The following is a 21,704-nucleotide window of genomic DNA, read 5'->3' on the forward strand; positions in this document are numbered from 1 at the left end:
TCAGAAGAGGAATTTTGCATTTGGGAGGGAGTGCAGAACTTGGGACAGGTGTCTTTAAGTTTGTACATTTTTTCCCATTCGCCCACAGGAACGTGCCAGAACATCCAAACTTTTGTCGCACAAATGGAACGGGGGCATAAGGTGGTTATATAGCACTGTGTACTGATCTTCTTCCCTCATCAGAATTACCATCATGGCTCTTTTGTGAGCCAGGACTTCCCTTTTCTGGCAAGAAATTTGGGAACAGCAGCAGAATTGTTTTTTAACCACAATTTCCAGTCTTCTCCGTAGGAGAAGTTGTATCTAATGATAAAGCTTGCAAGCAAGTTCAGGTGAGGGGAGGAACTTCAACTTTAGTATGGGTCCCATCAGCCTACTGACTAGTAGAAAATACCATGCACCCAGAGTCAGCGTAGTTTTCTGACACAACAGAGCAGTGTTGTTATGATCTTAGTTGATTGCAATATCAGGAAAAGTACTGGAACAAAATAGAGACCTTCTGTCATCTTGATTTGCTTATTAAGCCATTGAGACCATTGTCCATGCTAGCAGCTGGGAGCTTTTGAGAAAAAATGTGGATGTCTAGGTAAGATGGCTAAGAAAGCATTAGGAGGATACAATATTGTACACACAATAGTTAGGCAAATGTAATTAGCCACTGTCCCATACCATGTTTCTGACAAATATATTGTATTTTTGTTTGCTTAAGCTAAGGTACAGACTTGGGAATTCTTAGACATATAAGTTTTATTAATCAAAATACAATTTAAAATTATATAAGAAATTACAGAAAATAAAACAGATTGCTATTTTAGTGTTTACAGAGTCCAACTAATCAAATTAAAGAAACTGTAACATCCTACATTAATCAAGTAATTCGTTTATTGTAATTCAATCTAAATATATTACAAAGTCGTAAACATAATTCTGTACTATTCTGTAGAAGTGATTTTGATACCAATATGAAATTATGGATTTGTAACACAGGTTCCCATTAATGTTTCAATCAAGTTTTTATTTTTCAAATTGAAAGTCACGAGACTGTCAATCATAGTTCAAAATCAGAAATTTAAACCATTACTTGACTATTCAGATTTGACTTCTATTAAAAATTACCTTTCCATTTCTCTTTAAACTCAGTAGTTTAAACCACACATAATCCATAACCCTAATTTTAGTTTACTGTAAACTCTGATTTATTGGAGACGAACCTACAGATACTTTTATAAAATTGAAGAAATAAAAATATTGAGAGTAAACTCTCTCTAGGTTTAGTCCTTTTGGTATGATGTCCATCTGTTCGCATTTGGAAAGGAAGAAGATGTCTGTCTTTATCTGTAAGAGTTTTTTCATGAAGTTGATGGATTTCCATTCCATACGGCTAAATTGCACAATGACAGGTTTCAGAGTAGCAGCCATGTTAGTTTGTATCCGCAAAAACAGTATTAACACGGCTGCTACTCTGAAACCCGTCATTGTGCAAGGCAGTGAATTTAGCCGTATGGAATGGAAATTCATCAACTTCATGAAAAAACTCGTACAGATACAGACAGACATCATCTTCCTTTCCAAATGCAAACAGATGGACATCATACCAAATGGACTAAAGAGTACTCCTGTTCTTTTTGCGGATACAGACTAACATGGCTGCTACTCTGAAATCTCTCTAGGTTACAACTCATTAATTCATTAAAGATTTTGTCTTTTGTCTGAGGAACAGACTTTTTTTTGTGACATCACACATCATATGCTGTCTGAAAAATCTCTAGTCTGTAATTGCTATAGGCACAAATTTTTTTTTTATCCCTTTTCTAGGGCATGTAAACTCGGGTTCCTGGTGCTGTGCTAAACTAGTACAATTAACTGGCCAAACTCTGAACTCTTAACCTCTTGTTGCCTAAAGTGAGAGAGAAGGTTTTGTAAATTGCATCATCTTTGGTGTATAGAGAAATATTTGGGTGGAGTGGAGAGCTCTTAACATTATGAGCACCTAGAGAGTGAAGTAAGAGAATGGTAGAAGTGGGTGAACTGTCACCACCACTGGAGAAGGCCAAATTGGATATGAGATATTAATGGGACAGAAAAAATAGGTCATTTTGGATGATTGATGTAACTTTCGGTCTCTACTCTTAAATCTATGAAGATGAAAGGTAATTCCATATATAAAGATATGTCTTGCTGAAAGGTTGTTTGTACTTTGAACACAGATTTTGTTTGCATTTAAAGAAAAGGTAATCCTGCACTTTTTGGTTTTCTCTTTGCAATAATTTAAAAATGCATTAATTACATTATTTTGCTTATCTACCTTTAATTTGTGAAGTGTTGAGAATTTACTTTGCTATATATGAGTGAAGTATTTGATTTTTTAAAACTTTGCAAACTGCATTTTTGTGATACAACTAAGAAGCGAATTTACTTACTTTTAATGTTCATAAAATGCTTTTACTGGATAATTGTTTTTCTGCAAGAATATTTTTCTTGCAACTACTTTGTGTTCAAATAGGAGAGAAAAAAGCTAAATGTTTGTCTTTTAACTGTTTGTTTTTCTTTTTTTAATTTTGTTTGTAATATGTTTATTGAACTCTCTGGACTGGTTCCAAAAATGTTAGGTTAGATGTATAAACATGTTCTAACAATGGTATCATAACACCAGTGTGTTTTTGTTTGGGTTGGAAATTGCAATATAAATATTCTGAGTTAAAGAAAAAGCAGCCATTTGTGTCTCCTTATCCCTTTTGCCAGTTCATTAGAATGTATTTGATTAAATAGTGGAAATGACTTTGCAATTCAAGGGACTTGGATTAATTTAGAAATATCATATGATGTGACACATACCAGCTTTTAAAATATTTTTCAGCTATTGCATCCCTTACATGCAGTGTCACAGACTATCATCAGATTGATGTTGCAGAAAGTGCTTAACTATGATTTTTGTAGTATGTGAAGTATAATCATGTTATTGCCTTTAGTTCCTGCACTAGAACAAATGTATAATATAGTAAACTATTACACTGCGTGTTATGGCAGCATTTGATCACAGTGTAGGCTGTTGATTTATGATGTATTGTCTCTTCTGCTTGATACGTTTTGTAAATGTGCTAAGAGCTGGGAGTGAGCACTTTTTGCTATTACTGTTGTACTTATTTTAATTTTTTAAATGACCCAAACAAACAGAGCTGTGAGGGTTGTAAGACATTTTATTTGGTCTGTCTGAAATCATCAACACCATTTTCCTTCAAGATGACCTGTTTTAGACAACATCTGAAACGAGGGTGAGTAGTCCCACTGTCTTCAATGCTTACAGGATCAAGGTATTAATGTTTTGTTAATATGCTATGGGTTTTTGTATTTAATTTTTATAACTTAGGAAAAATACTGGTAACTTATGCACTTTTTGCAACTAGATGAGGTGATGATAAATGTTGGTTTTCTTGAATTGACTTTTACTTTTATTCTTCAAAACCTTTTTGGCTTAAATCTTTGCTACTTTGGTCTAGTTTTATGCTGGTAGAATTCCATTTTAGTCAAATTGGAATTTTAAGGCTCAAGTCCTCTAATACTGCCCAGCAGAGGTGTCTGACCAGGCAGTAACAGTGAGTTTTCCCCACACTTTCATGCTGATATACCTCTAGGAGCGAGAGGTTCTTTGGGCTGCTCTTCACTACTGGGGAGATCCACACTGCTGCAATTGATGCAGCAAGTCTCAATTTAGCAGGTCTAGTGAAGGCCTGCTAAATTGACGGCTGAACGCTCTCCAGTTGACTCCGGTACTCCACTCTCCGAGAAGAGTAAGGGAAATTGACCGGAGAGTGTCTCTTGTCGGTACCTTACTGTCTTCACTGCCCTGCAAGTCGACCTAAGCTACATAGCTAGAGTAGCGTAACTTAGGTGGACGTACCCCGGTAGTGAAGACAAGCCCTTTGTCTCTGTGCCCATTCAGTCCTTTGCTTCCCTGCCAAGACTATCAAGAAGAGCAAAGATTAGACTGCAACCACACAACAATGCAACATTGGGTCTTTTTTATTATTGTTGTTCTATGTTTGCTATGTTGGCGATGGCAGAGATGCGACCTTTTATACAACAGTGATTTCTAGTGTTAGGGAGGGTGACAGGATTGTTTTCTGTCTTACCATTTCTTCAGTAATGATCCTCGTAATGAGTAAACTGCTCAGTCTCTGCAGTGTTCCTAAAGCAGCAGTGGTTGGTAACATTGTAAAAATTGGAATGTGTTAGGTTGTGTGGGACAGAATGTAAACAGTTTTTTCTCGAGACCAGTGTATTTAAAATTCTTCTCAGTTTGTGCACCAGTGCTGATGTGTACACAGCAGTGAAATGAGGACAGATACATACATGGATTTGAAAGTGGCAGGCCTCAAATTTTATTAAACTTTCCCATCCATGACCCACATTCTCCTGTGCTAGGCATTTAATTGATTCCAGTGCAGGGTTTATAGGGCTCCTACCGTATAATCCGTAATTTGGGGTAGGCTCTCCTCAGCCTATCCCCAGGATTCAGGTCAATACTTTGCCTAAGACTCTAGGCATTTCTTGTGGTACAGTGATAGGTTGGAAGGGCATTTACCTGAACCAGTCATTTATCTAGAAGAAATGTCTGGCACTGAAAGTGATGTTTCTGTTATGAATTTAATATTGAAATAATCTATAATAATTTAAATTACTAGTTTTGTTTGCCATAATCCATGATATCCCAGATGTTGGCGTTAGTGAAGTATCAAGATGCATAAAGTATTCCTCTGGTGGTGTCAAAGGAAATCTTGGCAAAGTGCTAGGGTCGGAGGGGCGGGGGCAGGATACTTTTAACTAATAGGACCCTCTGAAGAGTGATTTTGTTAAGAATTTTAGTGATGTAAATGACATGGTACTCCTATAACATGGTTGGTATCCTTCAACAAGGAAGGGCTAAAAAAGCAAACTCCTATTTTGTGACGTACATGTGTGAAGATATGCAACTCATTTTGTGTTACTTGGCGCACACAATAAAGCCATTATATTTGTTAATAAAACAGTTTTAAAGTAACTTTTAGTTTTTCTGGGGAAGTAATTTACTGTACAGAATATGACATGAAACATGACTTTTGTTTGTTTGGGTTATGTATGCAAGGCAAGAGCATCGTCTGTTCTGGATCTCTTTTAAAACATACAGGTTTCAGAGTAGCAGCCATGTTAGTCTGTATTCGCAAAAAGAAAAGGAGGGCTTGTGGCACCTTAGAGACTAACAGATTTATTTGAGCATAAGCTTTCGTGAGCTACAGCTCACTTCATCGGATGCATTCATTGGAAGTGAGCTGTAGCTTACGAAAGCTTATGCTCAAATAAATTTGTTAGTCTCTAAGGTGCCACAAATCCTCCTTTTCTTTTTAAAACATACAGGTCAGGTAAAGTGATTCTGGGAAGATACACATTTACTCTTTGCCTTCTCATTTTTCAGAGTTCTTGAAAAAACTCTGACTTTCATTATTTCAGCATAATGACTTTGCAGACCCAGTAAATTGGCCGTTAATATTGGACTATTGTGTGAGTGCTAACTACTTAAAAATAGTTGTGGAGCCAACCTTGTTTCCTTTTCAGGGTTTATCAGTTGGAAGCATCTTCTTATATCCCATGTGTAAGCAAAGAACCCTCTGGATTGATGATTTGATCTGTATAATGGAATATCTAGGCAGGATATCCTTTTTCTGTTATTCCTTGGTGTTATGGCATCAGGTTCTGTTTCAAAGTGGGGGCAGGGGAAGGGAGATTGAAAGTAGCAGACAGTGTGGTTTTAGGTTATGCGGTTGAAGAAGATCTCAAAATCATTCTCCTACTCCATGATCAATTAATAATTATACTTCAAAAGACAGCTAAAATTTGACATAAAAAGGCACGTTAGTGGTAGACGAAGGACCAGTGGTTTCTACTGGTGTTCCCAGGCACAATGGAAGAGTTTTCTCTATTTAAAAGTTACTATAGATTCTGTATTGAAGTAAATCATGTTAGTATCTCGTTTGTGCAGTTATTTTTAGCATTTGCAGACTTTCCTGAACTACTATGTTAGCAAGTTAGATCCAGTCTCAGCTTGTAAAACCTGATGCCAAAGCTTTTTTGAATTTTCTGATTCTGGTGTGGTGAAGTATTTAATAAAGTACTACTAAAAACATGGGACGTCTAATGTAAATAATATGGGTGTCGTTATATACGATAAAATGTGTGTGTGTTTATATAGTAGTTAACACTTCAAAAGTTATGTATGAGTATTACTTTGTTTTGACATGCTTATAACCTTCTCAAATTCACATTTTGGGCTGAGATTTCTGCTTGTTCTCATCCCCAAAGTGACTTGTTTTTAAGAAGGAGCACGGTTAAATAAAAATTACGGGCAGAATCCTTTGGTCTGGCCAAGTTATGCTAAGTGCAGGACAAGGGTGTTGGGGATTTGTATGTGGTTTTTTCCCCTTCTTTCTGTTCCTCTGATTCTGAAATTATTACAAGCTATTATATGATATAAATTGTTATGCCCTCACCTGGGATATCATGTTCTGCTGTGTTCACCCTATCTTTATGCCTCAGGGTTTAAGCCAATCTCTAACTTCAAGAAATTAGGAAGAGACCTAATTGGGGAGGGGGAGAGTATCATACATCAGTCCATACATCTTCCTCTGAATCATCTGGGGCTGGATATTGTGCAAGACAGGGTACTGAACTAGATGGACCTCCAGCCTGATCCAATATGGCAGTTCGTATGGGTGATGAAGACAATTATATAGGTTTGAAAAGGCTTTAAGAGAGATTGTGAAAAGATCAGGATTGTTTATTTTACAGAGGAGATGACTAAGAGAGGACTTAATAAAGGTGCACGAAATAATGATTGGTATAGAAAAGGTAAACTGAGTGTTCAAATGTACCCTGTCTCACAAGGAAAGAGCTTGAATGGCTGGAACTTGAAGCTAGGCAAATTTTTTTTTTAACAGCGAGCATAATTACCCATTGGAACAACTTACCAAGGGTCATGGTGGATTCTCCATCACTGACAAGTTTTAAATCAAAGTTGGATGCTTTTCTACAAGATATGCTTTAGAAATTATTTTGGCGAAATTCAATGGCCTCTGTTATGCAGGAGGTCAGACTAGATGATCACAACCATTCCTTTCTGGCCTTGAAATCAATGAACCTAAAAAGGGAAACATTCAGTGAAAATGAAAGGCCACAAATTTCAAACTAATTAAAGGGAATACTTTTCGAAAACTTAGTTGATCTTTTGAACTCATAGCCGCTAAATACTGAGGTCAAGAATTTAGTATACTAAAAAAAAAAACCAAGCAGGATTAGACATTTCTGTGGCTAATGAGGATATTTACAGATAAATTAAATAGATTTTGAAATGTATAAGGGGATACAGACCCTCAGGCATCAGGGCACAAGGCAATCCCTAACTTCCTGGGATTAGGAAGAAACCTCTCCTATGGGCAGATTGTTCCATAATTGTCCACTACAAGGTTTCGTATACCTTTCTCTGAAGCATCTTGCATGGGTCACGATCAGATACAGCATATCAAACAGGGTGGATCACTGATCTGATCTGGCATGATCATATGTTCCATATTCCTAACTCACAAATGAGTGGATTTTCCTGGTTTCTAGCTTCCATAGAATACTAGTCTTCAGGTTCATTTGGAAAGACAGAGAAATTACCCTATTATCAGCAATGATACAAATTGAAAAGTAACTTTGCACATGTGTAGTAGGAAACTTCCACTCCCTTTACTGTTAGACTAGCTCCAGATCTGTGGAGTTAGAGATGATATACCCAAATTATTCCGGTGCAGAAATCCCTATCCGCAGAAGAGCTGTGGCATCAAGACTCCTATGAAAAAATATGTACTCTATAGTTAGCATGTGTTACGGGATTGAGAATAGCCTGGAGTTAAGAATCTTACATAGATCTCATGCTTTTTTGCAAATTGTTTAGAAACCAAGCGAGACCAAGTGAGGTTTTTTTAAATATTTTAAACCCACCCCTTATATATTAAATCATTCTAAATCTTACAATTGCTGTTATTTTCAGTCCATTGTGTCTACTTCCTGTTGGTCAAAGGTTATTAGGATAGGGTGGTGTATGTATAGTGAGATGGAAAGCTGACAGCAAAAAGAAAGCTCTGCTTATTTTGGGGTAGACACAACTACAGAAATGGCCAGGACATTGCTTGGATTTACTGAAAACACAAAGAGGTAAACTGCTCCCAAAACTGACATAAGATATGCTTTTATTTATTCATATGGAAAATTAATGAGGTTTTAAAAAATACATTCTCCAAGGAAAGATTTATATTTTTCTTAGGTTAATTTTTCTTGTCTAGAGAGGATGTCATTTTTGTTTGGTATACAAGTTAAAGATTTTTGTAAGAGCTATTTCTTAGACATGAAAGTAAATATTCAGCACATTTGGTAATTTTATACTATAAGATGGTTTAGAACACCGTTTATACTTTTCTAAGAGTTAATCCCGCAAACTGCAAATACAGTCTTGTTCTGATATGTTAAGTCAAAAGAATGTATATTTTAGTATAGTGCTGTTCTAAAATGCATTATTTGTCTTGATATGGCTGGTCATTATCTGAGAAACTTATCTATGTTGCTGTTTCAGACAATAGTATGGCACTTGCATTCTCCTTATAGTAAAAATAAACTTGTACTGAATAATCCTAAACAAACATTTTATACTTGAGGGATTGAGTTGTCTGCTCTCAAGATCTTCAGTGATATGATCATGAGCTCCTATATAGGTTACTGTAACATGTTTGTTACAAGGTTTTGCTTTTAGACTAAATATCAGTTACTAGAGTGGTTGCTGGGTGAAGGGAAGAAAAGGGTAACAATAAAATGGTCCTATGTAGTTATTTGATTCTGCAAAACACTTGATCCTGGTGGCTTGTTTGACTATTCTTAGAGAGTCTAGTTGACCACAGAAATGTTTTGTTGGTTGAATTGATAAGTTAGTATGGGTACTGTTTTATCAACCAACTATTGTCAAATAAGCTGCGATTACATGGAAGCTTTTTAAAAAATTTTAAAGTATACCAATGTATACATTAATTATTAAATATTGGGTACTCTTGATTCTCTAAACTGCTCTCATTCATTTTGTAGCTTTTGTTTCAGTAGGTGTTCTAATCTAAAAGAAATAGTCTGTTATGCCTTGGAAAAGGACTTTTTTAAAGGCACCATCAAGTTGATATTAAGCAGTTCCTAAAACATTTGTAAAAACCGTTTTAGGGACTGAAGTCCCTCTACTGATGTTTTTGGTCTTACAAGCACATTTTTATATAATTTTAAAGGTCTTGCTTCTCCTTGTTGTTGTGTGAAAGCCTCATACAGACAGGGGAAATTGATGAACTATCCAGGCCAGTAGCGAAACTGAACACACACAAGATGCTGTAAATGTACAAGTAAATGAACTGGAAACATAGCAAGATTTTTCCCTCAAATCTTCCAGTTACAAACCATGCCTAAGATTACTGTAATGCTAGTAAGTAAAAAGTAAGATGTGTGATGAAATCTGTGGCAAAACTTAAATGGGGCCAGGATTTCCTCCATGAGTTTTACGTTAACTGTGCATTGAAGTGAGTTGTAGCTCACGAAAGCTTATGCTCAAATAAATTGGTTAGTCTCTAAGGTGCCACAAGTCCTCCTTTTCTGTTTGCGAATACAGACTAACACAGCTGCTACTCTGACACTTGTGCCCCTATAACACCCAAACTTTGAATTCTTTTAATTAAACCATTTTTATGTGATCAGGCATTGTTCTCTCCCCCAATCGTTGCATGTTCAAGAATTTGATCTTGGTATTCTTAGTAAGTCATGATGTTGCTGGTTCTTTGTGCTGCAGTAGTGCTTAAAGGTCACAATCAGCATCAAAACACCCCTGTCCTATGCAGAGTACAGTCACATACCAATGGACAAGTCTTAGCCACAACAACTTCCTGTGTTAATTTGGGGCCCAGCACAACGAGTATATTAAAAGGAGGAAATAGAGGGATGAATGTAACTAAAATAAGATGACACAGTTAGGCAGCTCTTCCACAACTGCAGGATTTATGAAGGTATGAAATATTTATTTAAATAAATCAGCCATTTCTAGTTTTTCACAACCAGACTGTAATTGGTTGACTGATTGCATAGAGGCATTACAGCAGAGTTGGATCTCAAAGAGGAATTGGAAGGAAGGAAATTTCATAGCATTAAATGTTGATTCAAGGTGGACTTTCCAAGCATAGAAGTAAATGCAGAGCCAGTTGTGGGAGAAGATGGCAAATGGGCAGACAAAGCTGGCATCACTGGTGGAGCAATAGTTATAGGAGGTGGCATAAGAGACAAGAGAGTCAAGTAAATTAGTTGGGAGGGCAGAGATGAGAAGGCCCTAAAATTAGTGACAAGAAACTTAAACTTGTGTTGAAAAGGGAAGTCAGTTGAGGAATTCAAGGGGAGTGATGTGGTCAGAGTGGTGGTAAGGACAAGACTGTATTAGCAACTGCATTTTGAATAGGTGTGATAGGAAGTGTGTGTGGGGGGGAGACAAGACAGGAGGAGATGAGCACTTGGAACTAGTGTGGTGTGGGCAGAGAGGAGCGACTGTATTTTGAAAACGTTGTGGAGGAAGGAGCAGCAAAATTTGAAAACCACCTGGATGGGCAGGGCAAGGAAAAGGCACCCATCCCCCGGATTATGAACATGAGTGATAGGGACAATGGTGCTGTCTTCAGCAATAATGGAGAGGTCAAGGGAGGGCAGACCAAAAGCTCATTTATGACCACATTACATTTCTTACTGACAAGACCTCTAGGAAGAGATAATGTTGGATAGGCAGGTCAAGATGTGGAATTGAAACAGATGGAGACAAGTCAGGAGTGGTAAGGTAAACTTGCCAGTGATTAGCAAAATCATGGTAGTTTGAAGGTTGTAAGTGGACAAGAATGCCCAGAAATATTATATAGACCAAGAAGAGAAAGGGTGGCCTTGTGGTTAGAGCATTGGCCTGGGATTCAGGAGATTTCGGTTAGATTCCTTGTTCTGCTACAAGCTTTTGGCATGACTTTGGATAAATCTTTTAGTCTCTCTGAGTCAATGCTCTATTTGTATGAGGATGATAATATTTCCCTATCACACAGGAGTGTGTGAGGAGAAAAGTATTAGTGTTTAGGAGGTGCTGAGATTCGGGGTCTGGGGTATACAGGTAAGTACATAGTTAGAGGAGGGCCAGAGTCCTCTGCAACCCCACGATTTTTGAGAAGGAGAGTGTGACTGATGGTGTAATGTGGATCAGATGACCCAGTTATAGACCTGTTTGCTAGAGTTGGTTGGGTCTGGGGATGCCTGCTGTGGATCCAGCAGCCTGGAAGCACAGGGTCTTCTCAGGGCTTTCGGGCTTCCAGCCTTGGAAACCAACTGGCCTGAGAGTCTGGAAGCCCTGGGGTACCAGGCCAGTTGCCTAGAGCCTCAGATGTTAGGAGTCCTGGAAGTTCTTGAGTGAAATTGACATGATTCTTCTTAGTTTCAGTCAGCAGCTGTGGGATTCTGAGGATCATATTTTGTTTCAGAAACACTATATGCCAGTGTTTCCAAAATGATTTTTTGTGTGTGTGTGAAATTTCTGGTTTGTGGGAAAAATTTGGTTTCTTTCCAAATCAGAATTAAACTAAACTTCAAAATATCAGAATTGCCCAGGAACTGGAGATCTTGAGTATTGGCCAGCTTGCCTATTAGCACAGTTAGACTCCTAACATAGATGGGACTTAAGGAATGCAGTGCAAAATTAAAGTGAATGTAAAAATGATGAACTTTTAATTTTAAACTTGTTAAAAGGAGAGAGATCCTTACATAGTGATAAGTTTCTTTTAATTTTTGCCTTTTTTTTTGATGTTTTAATGAATTGTTCAGTATTGATTGATTTATTTTAGTTCAAATGATTAAATATACATTCTGACATTTTGCTTGCAGTAAATATGCATGGAAGTATTGTTCTGCTTTATTGTCAGTGTTTTCTTTTGTTTATTTAACAAAGCTAAAGTTAGAACTAGCAGCACAAGACTAGAAAATGGTGACAATAGTTTGAAAACAGGAAATTTAGCCTTGTGTGTATTCGGAACAGATGATCAGGATGATAGCCAGTAGAGTGGAAACTTCCACTGAGACTGTTTTTTCCTTATTTTGCTCAGTTAGAAAAGATGGTGCTTCCTGGAAAACAAGTCTTAAGTACTTTAAAGAAAGTAGTAATGCATCCAATATTTTCCTCACTTCACATTTATTTTACTTGTTTTTCATAAATTTGTTTACTCTCTCTCAGCAGTATTACTAAAAATTACAATTTTGAGATAATTTAAGGTCTTGACACTCCACCTTTCACAATTACTGTTAAGGTGTTTATACCTGGATAGTTGTGGAGGTTTTATCCTCTGTTGCCATGGTTTATTTAAAAATTACATTTAAAAAAAATAGGGACCGTGGAGATGCATCAGGAAAATGAAGCTGCATGTCCAAACTTCGAACTTGTGTTGCTATAACTACATCGCTTGGGGTGTGGAAAATCATCCCCCCCCTCCCCCCCCCCGGACACAGTTATACTGACCTAACTACTGGTGTAGAGAGCGCTGTGTTGATTGTTGATGGGAGAAGCCCTCCTGTCAACCTAGCTATTGCCCCTCGGGGAAGTGTAGTACCTACTTCAATGGAAGAAGCCCACCCATCAGCATAGGCAGCGTCTTCACTGAAGCGCTACAGCAGGGCAGCTGTGCCACTACAGCCTCGTACGTGTAGACAAGACCGAAGTGATGCGTTCTTCCACTTTTCCTGATGCTGTGGCCTGGCTGAATTGCTTGCTTTTAAACCGGCAGTACTCAGTTTACATAAAATGTGCAACAGATAAAATAAAAATAGTGCTTTCTTCTCTTCCTCCATTGGGTTAAAAACAAAACTCAGCTTCAGTATTTTTTGGTTACAACTCTTTGAGTGTGCCCAGGTCTTTAGCAGCTACATGGCAACATGTCACATCTTAGACTCCTTTTAAAAACCTACTTTATCTCCATAATTTTGTTTTGTAATAACTATATTTAAAAGTTTAGAAAGACAGCTGAATTACATCACCCTGTTATTTGAGGTACTTCCTATGATTTTAATACATTTTAAAAAAATCTATACTTGATAGATACTTAATCTGCAGGCAGTGTGTTGGAACCAGACATGCAATATAAATAAACATATTTTGCATTAAAAATAAATTAGATAATCCTAGGGAAGGAATATTCATTCCCCCCCCCTAAAATATCGAACATCTGTCTCATACCAGTATTGGTTAGGATTTGGGAAAGTGAGTTTTAAAACAAATCACACTGTAGAGTTGCTTATTTTTCTCATCTGTTTTCCAATAGAAGTTCAGCTGCATCTGAATCACCTTTATCAATGCAAGCAAAGTCACATTGTTTAGAACGTGTTGTTAATTAAATAATTGAAGAGACAAAGCTTGTTTCTTTCTGTAACATCATTGTGGCATAACCCAATTTTATGTTTGTAGCGGTTTTGTAGGATACAATGCATGTTACAGATTGTACAGCTGTAAAATACCATAAACATTCCTCCAACAAAAATACCCAAAGGGAAAAAAAATAATAAAGAAGGATACATTTACATAAATAGTTATTTTCTCTCTCACCTCCCCACAGCCCCTTTCAGAGACTTAGTTTGGGAAAGCAGTTATTGAAGAAGCTCTCCTCATTAGTTATAGTCAGTATTCTTGTTGGCTCAGTGAGGCAGTATACAGCTTTCACTAGGGCGACAAAGACTGAAACGTTAAAAATAGAACAAGCTTTAAGAATCCTAGATATTTTCAGATAACAAAGAGTGATTTATGTGGGCTCATTCTGCACTTTGACAAAACATAGAGACGCTTCTGTACTATGATTAGCAAGGGTTCTGATGTCAGTTCTCTTGTCCAGCTTCAGGCTTTATTCTACTGCTAAATTGTGCTTTGTACTGTAACCCAGAGAACCTTTGTATCTGCCTTATTAATGTGTAGTTTATGGAATTGCTTTTGTTTTTGAGTTTAATCTGTGCCAGTTTCAGTGAGTGACTCATTATGTGACTGAAATAAACATTCACATATTCACTATGCAAAAATTCATCAAAAAATAGTAGCAGGTGGTAGGCTAAACTCAGTGTTTTAAGTACTTAATAGTTGGTATTTTGTAGCATTAAGAGCTGAAAACAAGTTCTTTTTAGATGATTAATTTATGAAATTGGAGTAAAAGTCATATTTAACTCTTTAATGTTGAATAGGGCTTTTATTAGTGATAATATGAACAAGTTTCACCCCTTAACACAGAATTAGACAGAAACTCCCAAGCTAGGCAAAGTTCATTTGTACCAAGCTAATTTGTGTTGCATAAATCTGTAGGCAAGTATGTTGGGGTTTTTAGAGATTGCTTTTTAAAAACCTTATCTGAAGAAATGAAGACATAGTGGATAATTCCATTTTCTGAAATAGCTGCAGTTTGCAGTATGTTTTTCAGAACTAATTCTCAATTAATTATCAACCTGGGGGGCTTTCTGTGTGGCAAATATCTAAGGCTCCTGCTACGCTAGTATCTAAGCTGTTGGTTTTTTTGGCTTGATAGAGATGCAGAAAACAGCACAAAATTTGTCAGATTTTCAGAACAGTATAGCACAATGCAGATCAATTCTGGAATTTTACACATTTTAATATGTGGCCTCTGCTTAAGGTGTTTCATTTGTTTTTTTCTGTCAGTTTTAATTCTTGTATTTTGTTGTTTATCCCACACACCAGCTTGCTAACGTAGTGAGAAAGGTGACTTGAGAACTTACTTGAATTGTATAATTCTGCATTTTAAGGCTGAATATGTATATATGATAATGAACACAAAAGGTATGATTATTTGTATAGAATAGCAAGCATAAAAGTCTTTTTTTCAAACTCAGATGGTTTTTAGTACATGGTGGCTACTGAATATGCCACAAGTTCCAGTTTAAATGTCTGGCATTTTCCCCCTCCCCTATTTTCTGTATTATCTTTCCATAGTAGCTTCAGCTTGATACCAAAAAAGGGCATCCACACTTGACAATGAGTTGTTTGTGAGCACCCACTGAAAAGCTGACTATGCTAAAAGCCAGAGCCGGTTAAGATGGTAGCACAGTTTTGATTCCCAGACCCCAGTATGTTTCCCCTCCACTTTGTCTGAGGTAATAAGCTACATTTACACTTCTCAGGACCCAGCGTGAGTTGTTTTCTGCTCCACAGCTGGTTCCTTAAGTCCAGTCTGAGAAAGTTTTGATCCCAGAGGTTAACAGATGCATGTGGATATGTAAAGGACACTACAAGTCTCAACGCTTCCATTCGACCTCTTGTTTGTATGGTAGTCTGTCTTCCTGTCACTGTGTACTCTGTAGAAAATATGAATGGATTTTTTTATGTGATGGATTTATATACTTGTTAAAACAACCTAAATACAAACTTTAAAACAAATCATTTTGGCAAGGGGTAAGAGTTTTCGGTATGGAGGAGAGTTTGCTAGAGCCATCCCATTCACTTTCTTTGAGCTCACACTTTGACTAGTAAGTAGGAAAAACAGTGGTGGAGATAAAGAGTTTATTCCTTTCATGGCTGTGGGCCTGATCCTGCAACCTTAACTCAGTGTAAAGGCAATGGGTCTTCTTTTGGGAGTAAGAACTATCTGTTTAGGTTCTTATGCCATGTCTGTTGAACCTTAAGTAAAGCAGGACTAGATCACATTTGTGGCGACTTCCTCTCCCTTAGATATAGTGACCCAAATCCCTAGTTACAGCTAAGGAGCTGAATGGGGGTTAGGAGGAGAGTGCAAAGGTAATTTAGGCATTCTGCAATCCTGAACCAATTGTGTGCAAAGTGTGGTTCCTGGGCATGAATTAGCATGTTCTGAGGGTTGCTCTAAATCTGTGGTTCCCAGACTTTTTACTAAGGTGACCCACCAACTGCCTTTTGTCTTTTTGGGGAGACTCCATTGCATAATAATAATTTTGTGTGTGTAAAATATAAACTACTGTTCACTATTTTTTAACTTTTTAAAAATTCAAACACCAAAGAAAAAAGAAAAACATAAACTTGCATGCTTTCTGCACTGCTAGCACCTCTCCTCTCCCAGTCCTGTCCCCTCTTGTGGATAGAGAGCTCTGACAGGGCTTCTGCTAACCCCCTGTAATTTGAGGAGGTCTCTCCTTTAAGTGGGAGTGGAAGACAGGCTACAGCAAAGGAAAACACAAAACAGCCCTCCAGTGACCAGTCTCTGTCCTGTGAGAGAACTGGCCTCTCAAAAATCCTTATGTCTGGGGAGCCTAATTGAAACAGACACCAAACAGTACAGATCCCCCTCCCAGCAAGGGGGCCTCACAGTCCGATTCTTCACCTGCATCAAGATGAGGAGAGCATCCCTGGCCCAGCTCCCAAACCTGTTGCTCAACTCCGCCTAGTCCTTATGCTCTCACTCTCCCAGTCCTGCTCGCTTCTGCAGCCCCAGCTGGCTGGGGAGACCTCAGTGGTGGGGGTGTTCAAGATTAGGTCTGCCCTGCACTGACCGTGCTGCGGCAGCTTCTGTCCTGCAAGGCTGGGCCTGGCTCCCTGCTCTGGGCATTGTGACCTGGTGGATGGGGTTGCAGGACTACTTAAGTTTGGCCCAGCCTACTCCCTATCATGATGGAGGAGTGGCCAGGCAAACCTGGGCGGTGCTGTGACCCCATGTGCAAGGTTGCAATGTCACTTGGTTGGCGGCACTCTCAAATGGGTGGCCTGGGGCAAACAACCCCTTTCCCCCACTCCCCCTGTAGCCCTGATAGGAGGAGTGCTTCTGGGGCTCGTGGAGAGTGACATGGGGGATAATCAACCCACCTAGACTCTTCCTGCAACCCACTGGTGGATCAGGACCCACCATTTGGGAAACACTGTTCTAAAGTACGCTGGATGTCAGTGGCCCCAAGGCACTGATAAAGTAGTTAAGGATCAGTGGGGCATAGAGTATCTAGGCCATGCCCCCTTCCCTGGGCACGTCTCCTAAGTTTGCAGCAGTGGGGTTGGTGTAGGAGTCGCAATGCCTGGACTCAGAAAATACATATATTCATGAACATAATTAAATGTTTTTTTTTAAGTTTAAAGGAGAAAACCAGTAACTTACAGTGCTGCCTTATAGTTTTGTAACTAAGTGAAACTATTTCATGTAAAGTGTTGCCAGCTAATAAAGTAGCTCTCTTTCTACAAGAGTAGCTGTCTTAAAATACTACCACTTGATTAACCTACTTTATTAAGAAGAGTCAGAGAAACATGCATGTATAAATGAGTATTATATGTGCTATGAAACAAGTGACTATTGATGATAAAACAGCATGAAATGAAGAGGACACTTTTAAGTACCTATAAATATGTGTTGTTTTTTTTCCTTCCTGTGGCTGTATTCACTTTCTTTGGAAGTTTTTTTTTTTCTTTTCCTTAATTGGATTCATCCTTTCCCATTTGGCAAGTATCATCTTACTTTTGAAACTTATTCTCTTGAGCAAAATCTTAAATATAAAAGGAAATCCCTTTTTAAAAAGTTCACTGCCACCAGTTTGTAACCTGATTCTCCTCAGTTTAGTTTTTTTGTATGCAATCTTTTGGAAACAATTTGAAATATTTATTGCATTGTACTCAACCTTTTTTTACAATGCAGTTCCAGTAGTGGAAGTCACTGATAAATAGGCATAATTGTCTTTAAAATAATATCACTCATATTAACGTTTCCCTTTTCCCCCCTACTTCTTAGGCATGGAAGAGGAGGTGGTTTGTGCTTCGCAGTGGCCGTCTAACAGGAGATCCGGATGTGTTGGAGTACTACAAAAATGACCATGCCAAAAAACCTATTCGTATTATTGACTTAAACTTGTGTCAACAAGTGGATGCCGGATTGACATTTAACAAAAAAGAGTTCGAAAACAGTTATATTTTTGATATCAACACTATCGACAGAGTTTTCTACTTGGTGGCAGATAGTGAGGAGGAGATGAATAAGTGGGTTCGCTGTATTTGCGACATCTGTGGGTTCAACCCTACAGAAGAAGGTACATTTAGCATTTTTTTCTTTTTCCTGAGAAACACTGTTATGTCACCTTACAAAGGAGTATTTAAAGATCAATGGCTATCTTTATAGCAAAAAGAGAAAATGCATTATATGCAGATATATGCCTCAGATATGTAGCTCTTTTACTATTTAAATGAAATAAATGGGACAATGAGATCTGTAGGGTTTGTTTGTTTATTTTTAATACCTAGTGCAGTGGTCCCCAGGGGGCATGGAGGAACGTTCTAGGGGGCATGCGGCGGGGCCCGGGCCAGCCCCCAGGGGAGGCAGGGAGGGAGCGCCTGCCCAGCCCCACTCTGACCACAGCTCTGCTCCGCCTGCAGCCCAGCTCTGCCCTTGTTGCCTCTAGAAAAACTGAAAACACTTCATTTTGAGTTTGAGGGGTTTTTTTCAGTGGTTTAAAAAATAACATGGAGGGAAATTCTGAAATGAAAAGTTGAAGTGTTTTGTTTCAGAAATGCTTAAATGGACTGCTCCAACATTTCCCATTTTTTTTCTTTATACCAAAACAATTAGCCGAAATCCACCCATATTGTTTCAGTTGAGCCAAATAAGCATTTTTCAGAAAAAAAAAAGAAAGAAAGAAAAGAAAGAAATTTCTCCCAGCTCTGCATGTGCTAGCCTATGTGGATGTGTATATAGAGAGGTTTATGGGAACTATATGGAATCATTTATTCCAGACACTAATATGGAATTAGGTAGAGCACTACATCTTCAGCTTTTTGGTAGGAGGGTTTTTTGTGTGTGTGCATGTTATGTGTTTGCTGGGGAAGGGAGAAGTAGACTAGATCCTCATTTGGATTCTAAGGCTTGATAGTCCTGGATCAGTTTTCTACAAACATAAGTCCTTCAAATTTCATACCATGGCTTTTCTAGTTGGGAATAAGGTACTGTTGCATATTTTATGGATGTAACCTTGGCCTGCATTGCCAAAGTGAAAAATTTAAATAGCTTGGAAAATCAGGAACTGTGTATCTGCATGAATTTTCAGTATCTGATTTTTACAAGATATGTGTCTCTGCACCCACATATTAAAGAGTAGCTTCAAATCATATGCACTAGTTACATTTTTATCCCAGCTAATGTATAGATTATTTTGGGATGTTAAATAGAGGATAAATTACATCTATGTACTGGCAAACCTTTCTCTTCCTTCAGAAAATAAAAAGTATACCAATTTTATTACTTCCTTATAGGAACAGATATAAGTATGATTTATATCCTTCCCCAGAGGGACAGTGGCAACCTTCCCTCTGGCCTAAGGAAAACTGAAGACAGTTGCCTTCAGAGTCTGACAGTGCCACTCTTCAGATTGGCTGGAGGACTTGATACTATGGGATTTGCTCCATTACCAGCCCTTGCTAGATTAAGGATTGAGTGAAAGCTTTGCTTTTGTCTGCTCCTCTTCAAATCAACTCCCTTGACATGAAGGGGAGCTGGGTCAGGCCAGTGGTATGTTGTGCTGCTAATAGGCTGCTTCATCATGAGAATGTGATTGTTGTTTTGTTTTGTGTATTTTGAAGATTAATTTGTGGGTGGGGGAAATACTGCTCTGGTGGTGGGAGGGGAAGGATTATCCCAGTGGATCACTATGTTGCTCCTTCTGTGCTATCTGGTAGCTTTACTGGAATATCTGTGGTGCTGGCAGGCTGTTATTTTCTTTCTTTTTTTCCCTTTGACTTGCACAGGAGTGTTGCTATGTGGTGTTCCAGCGTAGGCCTTCCAAGCAGAAATGATTTATGCACGTCGTCACCGTTCATTTTGGAAAATTACAATAACTTCATTTTGTTGTTTGGACAATGAGCAGATTGATTCATGTTCCTGAATCATCAGTGTCACAAGCTGTTGAATCTGTGCAGATTTCTGAGAGCAGAGTTAAGGAAGCAGTACACTACAGCACTGTATATTGTAGGACAGTTTCTTTTACAGGGATTTAGTTTTCAAGACAGAGTTTACATATACTTTCAGTTAGAAGATCTTAAATTATTTTGGATTCCTGGTGAGTCCGGAGTTACCAAAAATAGATATTCAAATTACCTAACAACCTTAAGTTATTATTCTTTGTAATTAACAGAAACAAATTGGTGGGTGTTTAATGTTAATTTCTACCCCATCTTCAGATGAAAGCAGTAAAGTGCTAATTTCCAGGATCTTTCTGTAATATCTATCTAAAATGAAAATGGGGAGTGGTAATGCGTAAGGGTTTATTTTAGTTACTTTTCTATAAAACTTCATACTGTATCTCTCAACACACACGTATGTGTTCAGCAGAAAACTACAGTACTACATGTATTTTAACTATTTTGAAGTAAAAAAATAATAAAAATGAAAATGTAGGTTGCCTTTATAGTCATTAAAGTTAAACTTGTATATGAATCAGAGCTTTAGAGAAAAAGAGTTGTCATACTACATACAAACAGTATGTTCATCAGCCTATTCAAATAAATAAATGTAGCAAGAATAAAGGAAAAGAAGTGGAAGAGAAAGAAAACAGGAGAAAAAGAACAGAAGAAGGGTATAGTGTATATCCTCCCCTCACCTGCCCTCCCATAGATCTTGGTTATTTTCTTCATAGCATTTCAATTATATTTTCCAGAAATGCTGATCATGTTTCTTCAAAGGAATCAAAGTTCTACTTCACACAAAAAAGGAACTTTTTTCAAGATTCACTAAATCATTCTGTACGAAATAACAATTTTACTTTCTTCTGTTGCCTTTCAGTTTTGTACAATTTGTTTTTGATTTAAATTTTCTGCAAGTTATGGGATTTACTTCATCATGTTAAGGTTCACAGATGCATTATGATTAGGTACTTCAGGTTGCTTGAAGCTAGGTGGGTACAATCAGTCACCGGCCGCAAGAGAATGCCCTGAATTTCCTTCCAGTTGTATCTACTTCCACAGTGGCAGGCAGCCTCAGATGATGATGATGTTGTCGTTGTTATCATCTGTTTTTGTAGTTGGGTAATAGCTAAGAGTCCCAGTCATGGATCAGAACCCCATTCTGCTAGGTGCTATACAAACAGAGTAAAACCAGTCCCTTTCTCACAGAGCTTACAATAAGAGAAAATACAACAAGGAAACAGTGAGATAGTACTAGTCAGCATGGTGGGCATGGTCTCGGCACTCCTGCAGCCTAACTGTTACCAAGATTTTTGTAGGCATTACAGCAAAGGGAAGGATCTGAAGAGGAGAATGAGGTAGCTTTGCAGATGTTTATGGGGAGTTCCTCCCACACAAGGGGTAGCTTGGGCGAAACAACAAAAGTGTTTGTTTGAAAATTTAACCACTGGAGGCTGGCATCTTTGGCTGATCAGAGGCAGGAGTCGACATCTTAATAGCATATGAACGATGATAGGTGAGGATAGGCCATGAAGGACCTTGAAAGTGAAGACAAGCAGTTTATATTTGATGCATTAGAGAATGGGGGAGCCAGTGGAGGGAAGTAAAGAGAGGAGTATCATGGTAAAAGTGATAAGCTAGGAGAATAATCTTGGCAAAGAATGGATGTGAGCTGGACAAGATGGGATATCTCAAGGCCAGAGAGGAACATGTAGCAGTA

General features: G+C 38.1%; 1 protein-coding gene across 4 annotated transcripts in view; it reads left to right on the forward strand.

Annotated features, from left to right (window-relative positions):
* GAB1 (GRB2 associated binding protein 1) overlaps positions 1-21,704 on the forward strand; it is a 143,708-nt gene that overhangs the window by 72,597 nt on the left and 49,407 nt on the right. For all 4 annotated transcript variants that reach the window (XM_077815298.1, XM_077815299.1, XM_077815297.1 and 1 more), the window contains exon 2: positions 17,829-18,123. In XM_077815298.1, the coding sequence (XP_077671424.1) occupies positions 17,829-18,123 (295 nt within the window). The remainder of the gene's footprint in view (positions 1-17,828; positions 18,124-21,704) is intronic.

This window comes from Eretmochelys imbricata, chromosome 4, assembly GCF_965152235.1.
Source record: "Eretmochelys imbricata isolate rEreImb1 chromosome 4, rEreImb1.hap1, whole genome shotgun sequence".
In the NCBI taxonomy this organism is placed as follows: Eukaryota; Metazoa; Chordata; order Testudines; family Cheloniidae; genus Eretmochelys; species Eretmochelys imbricata.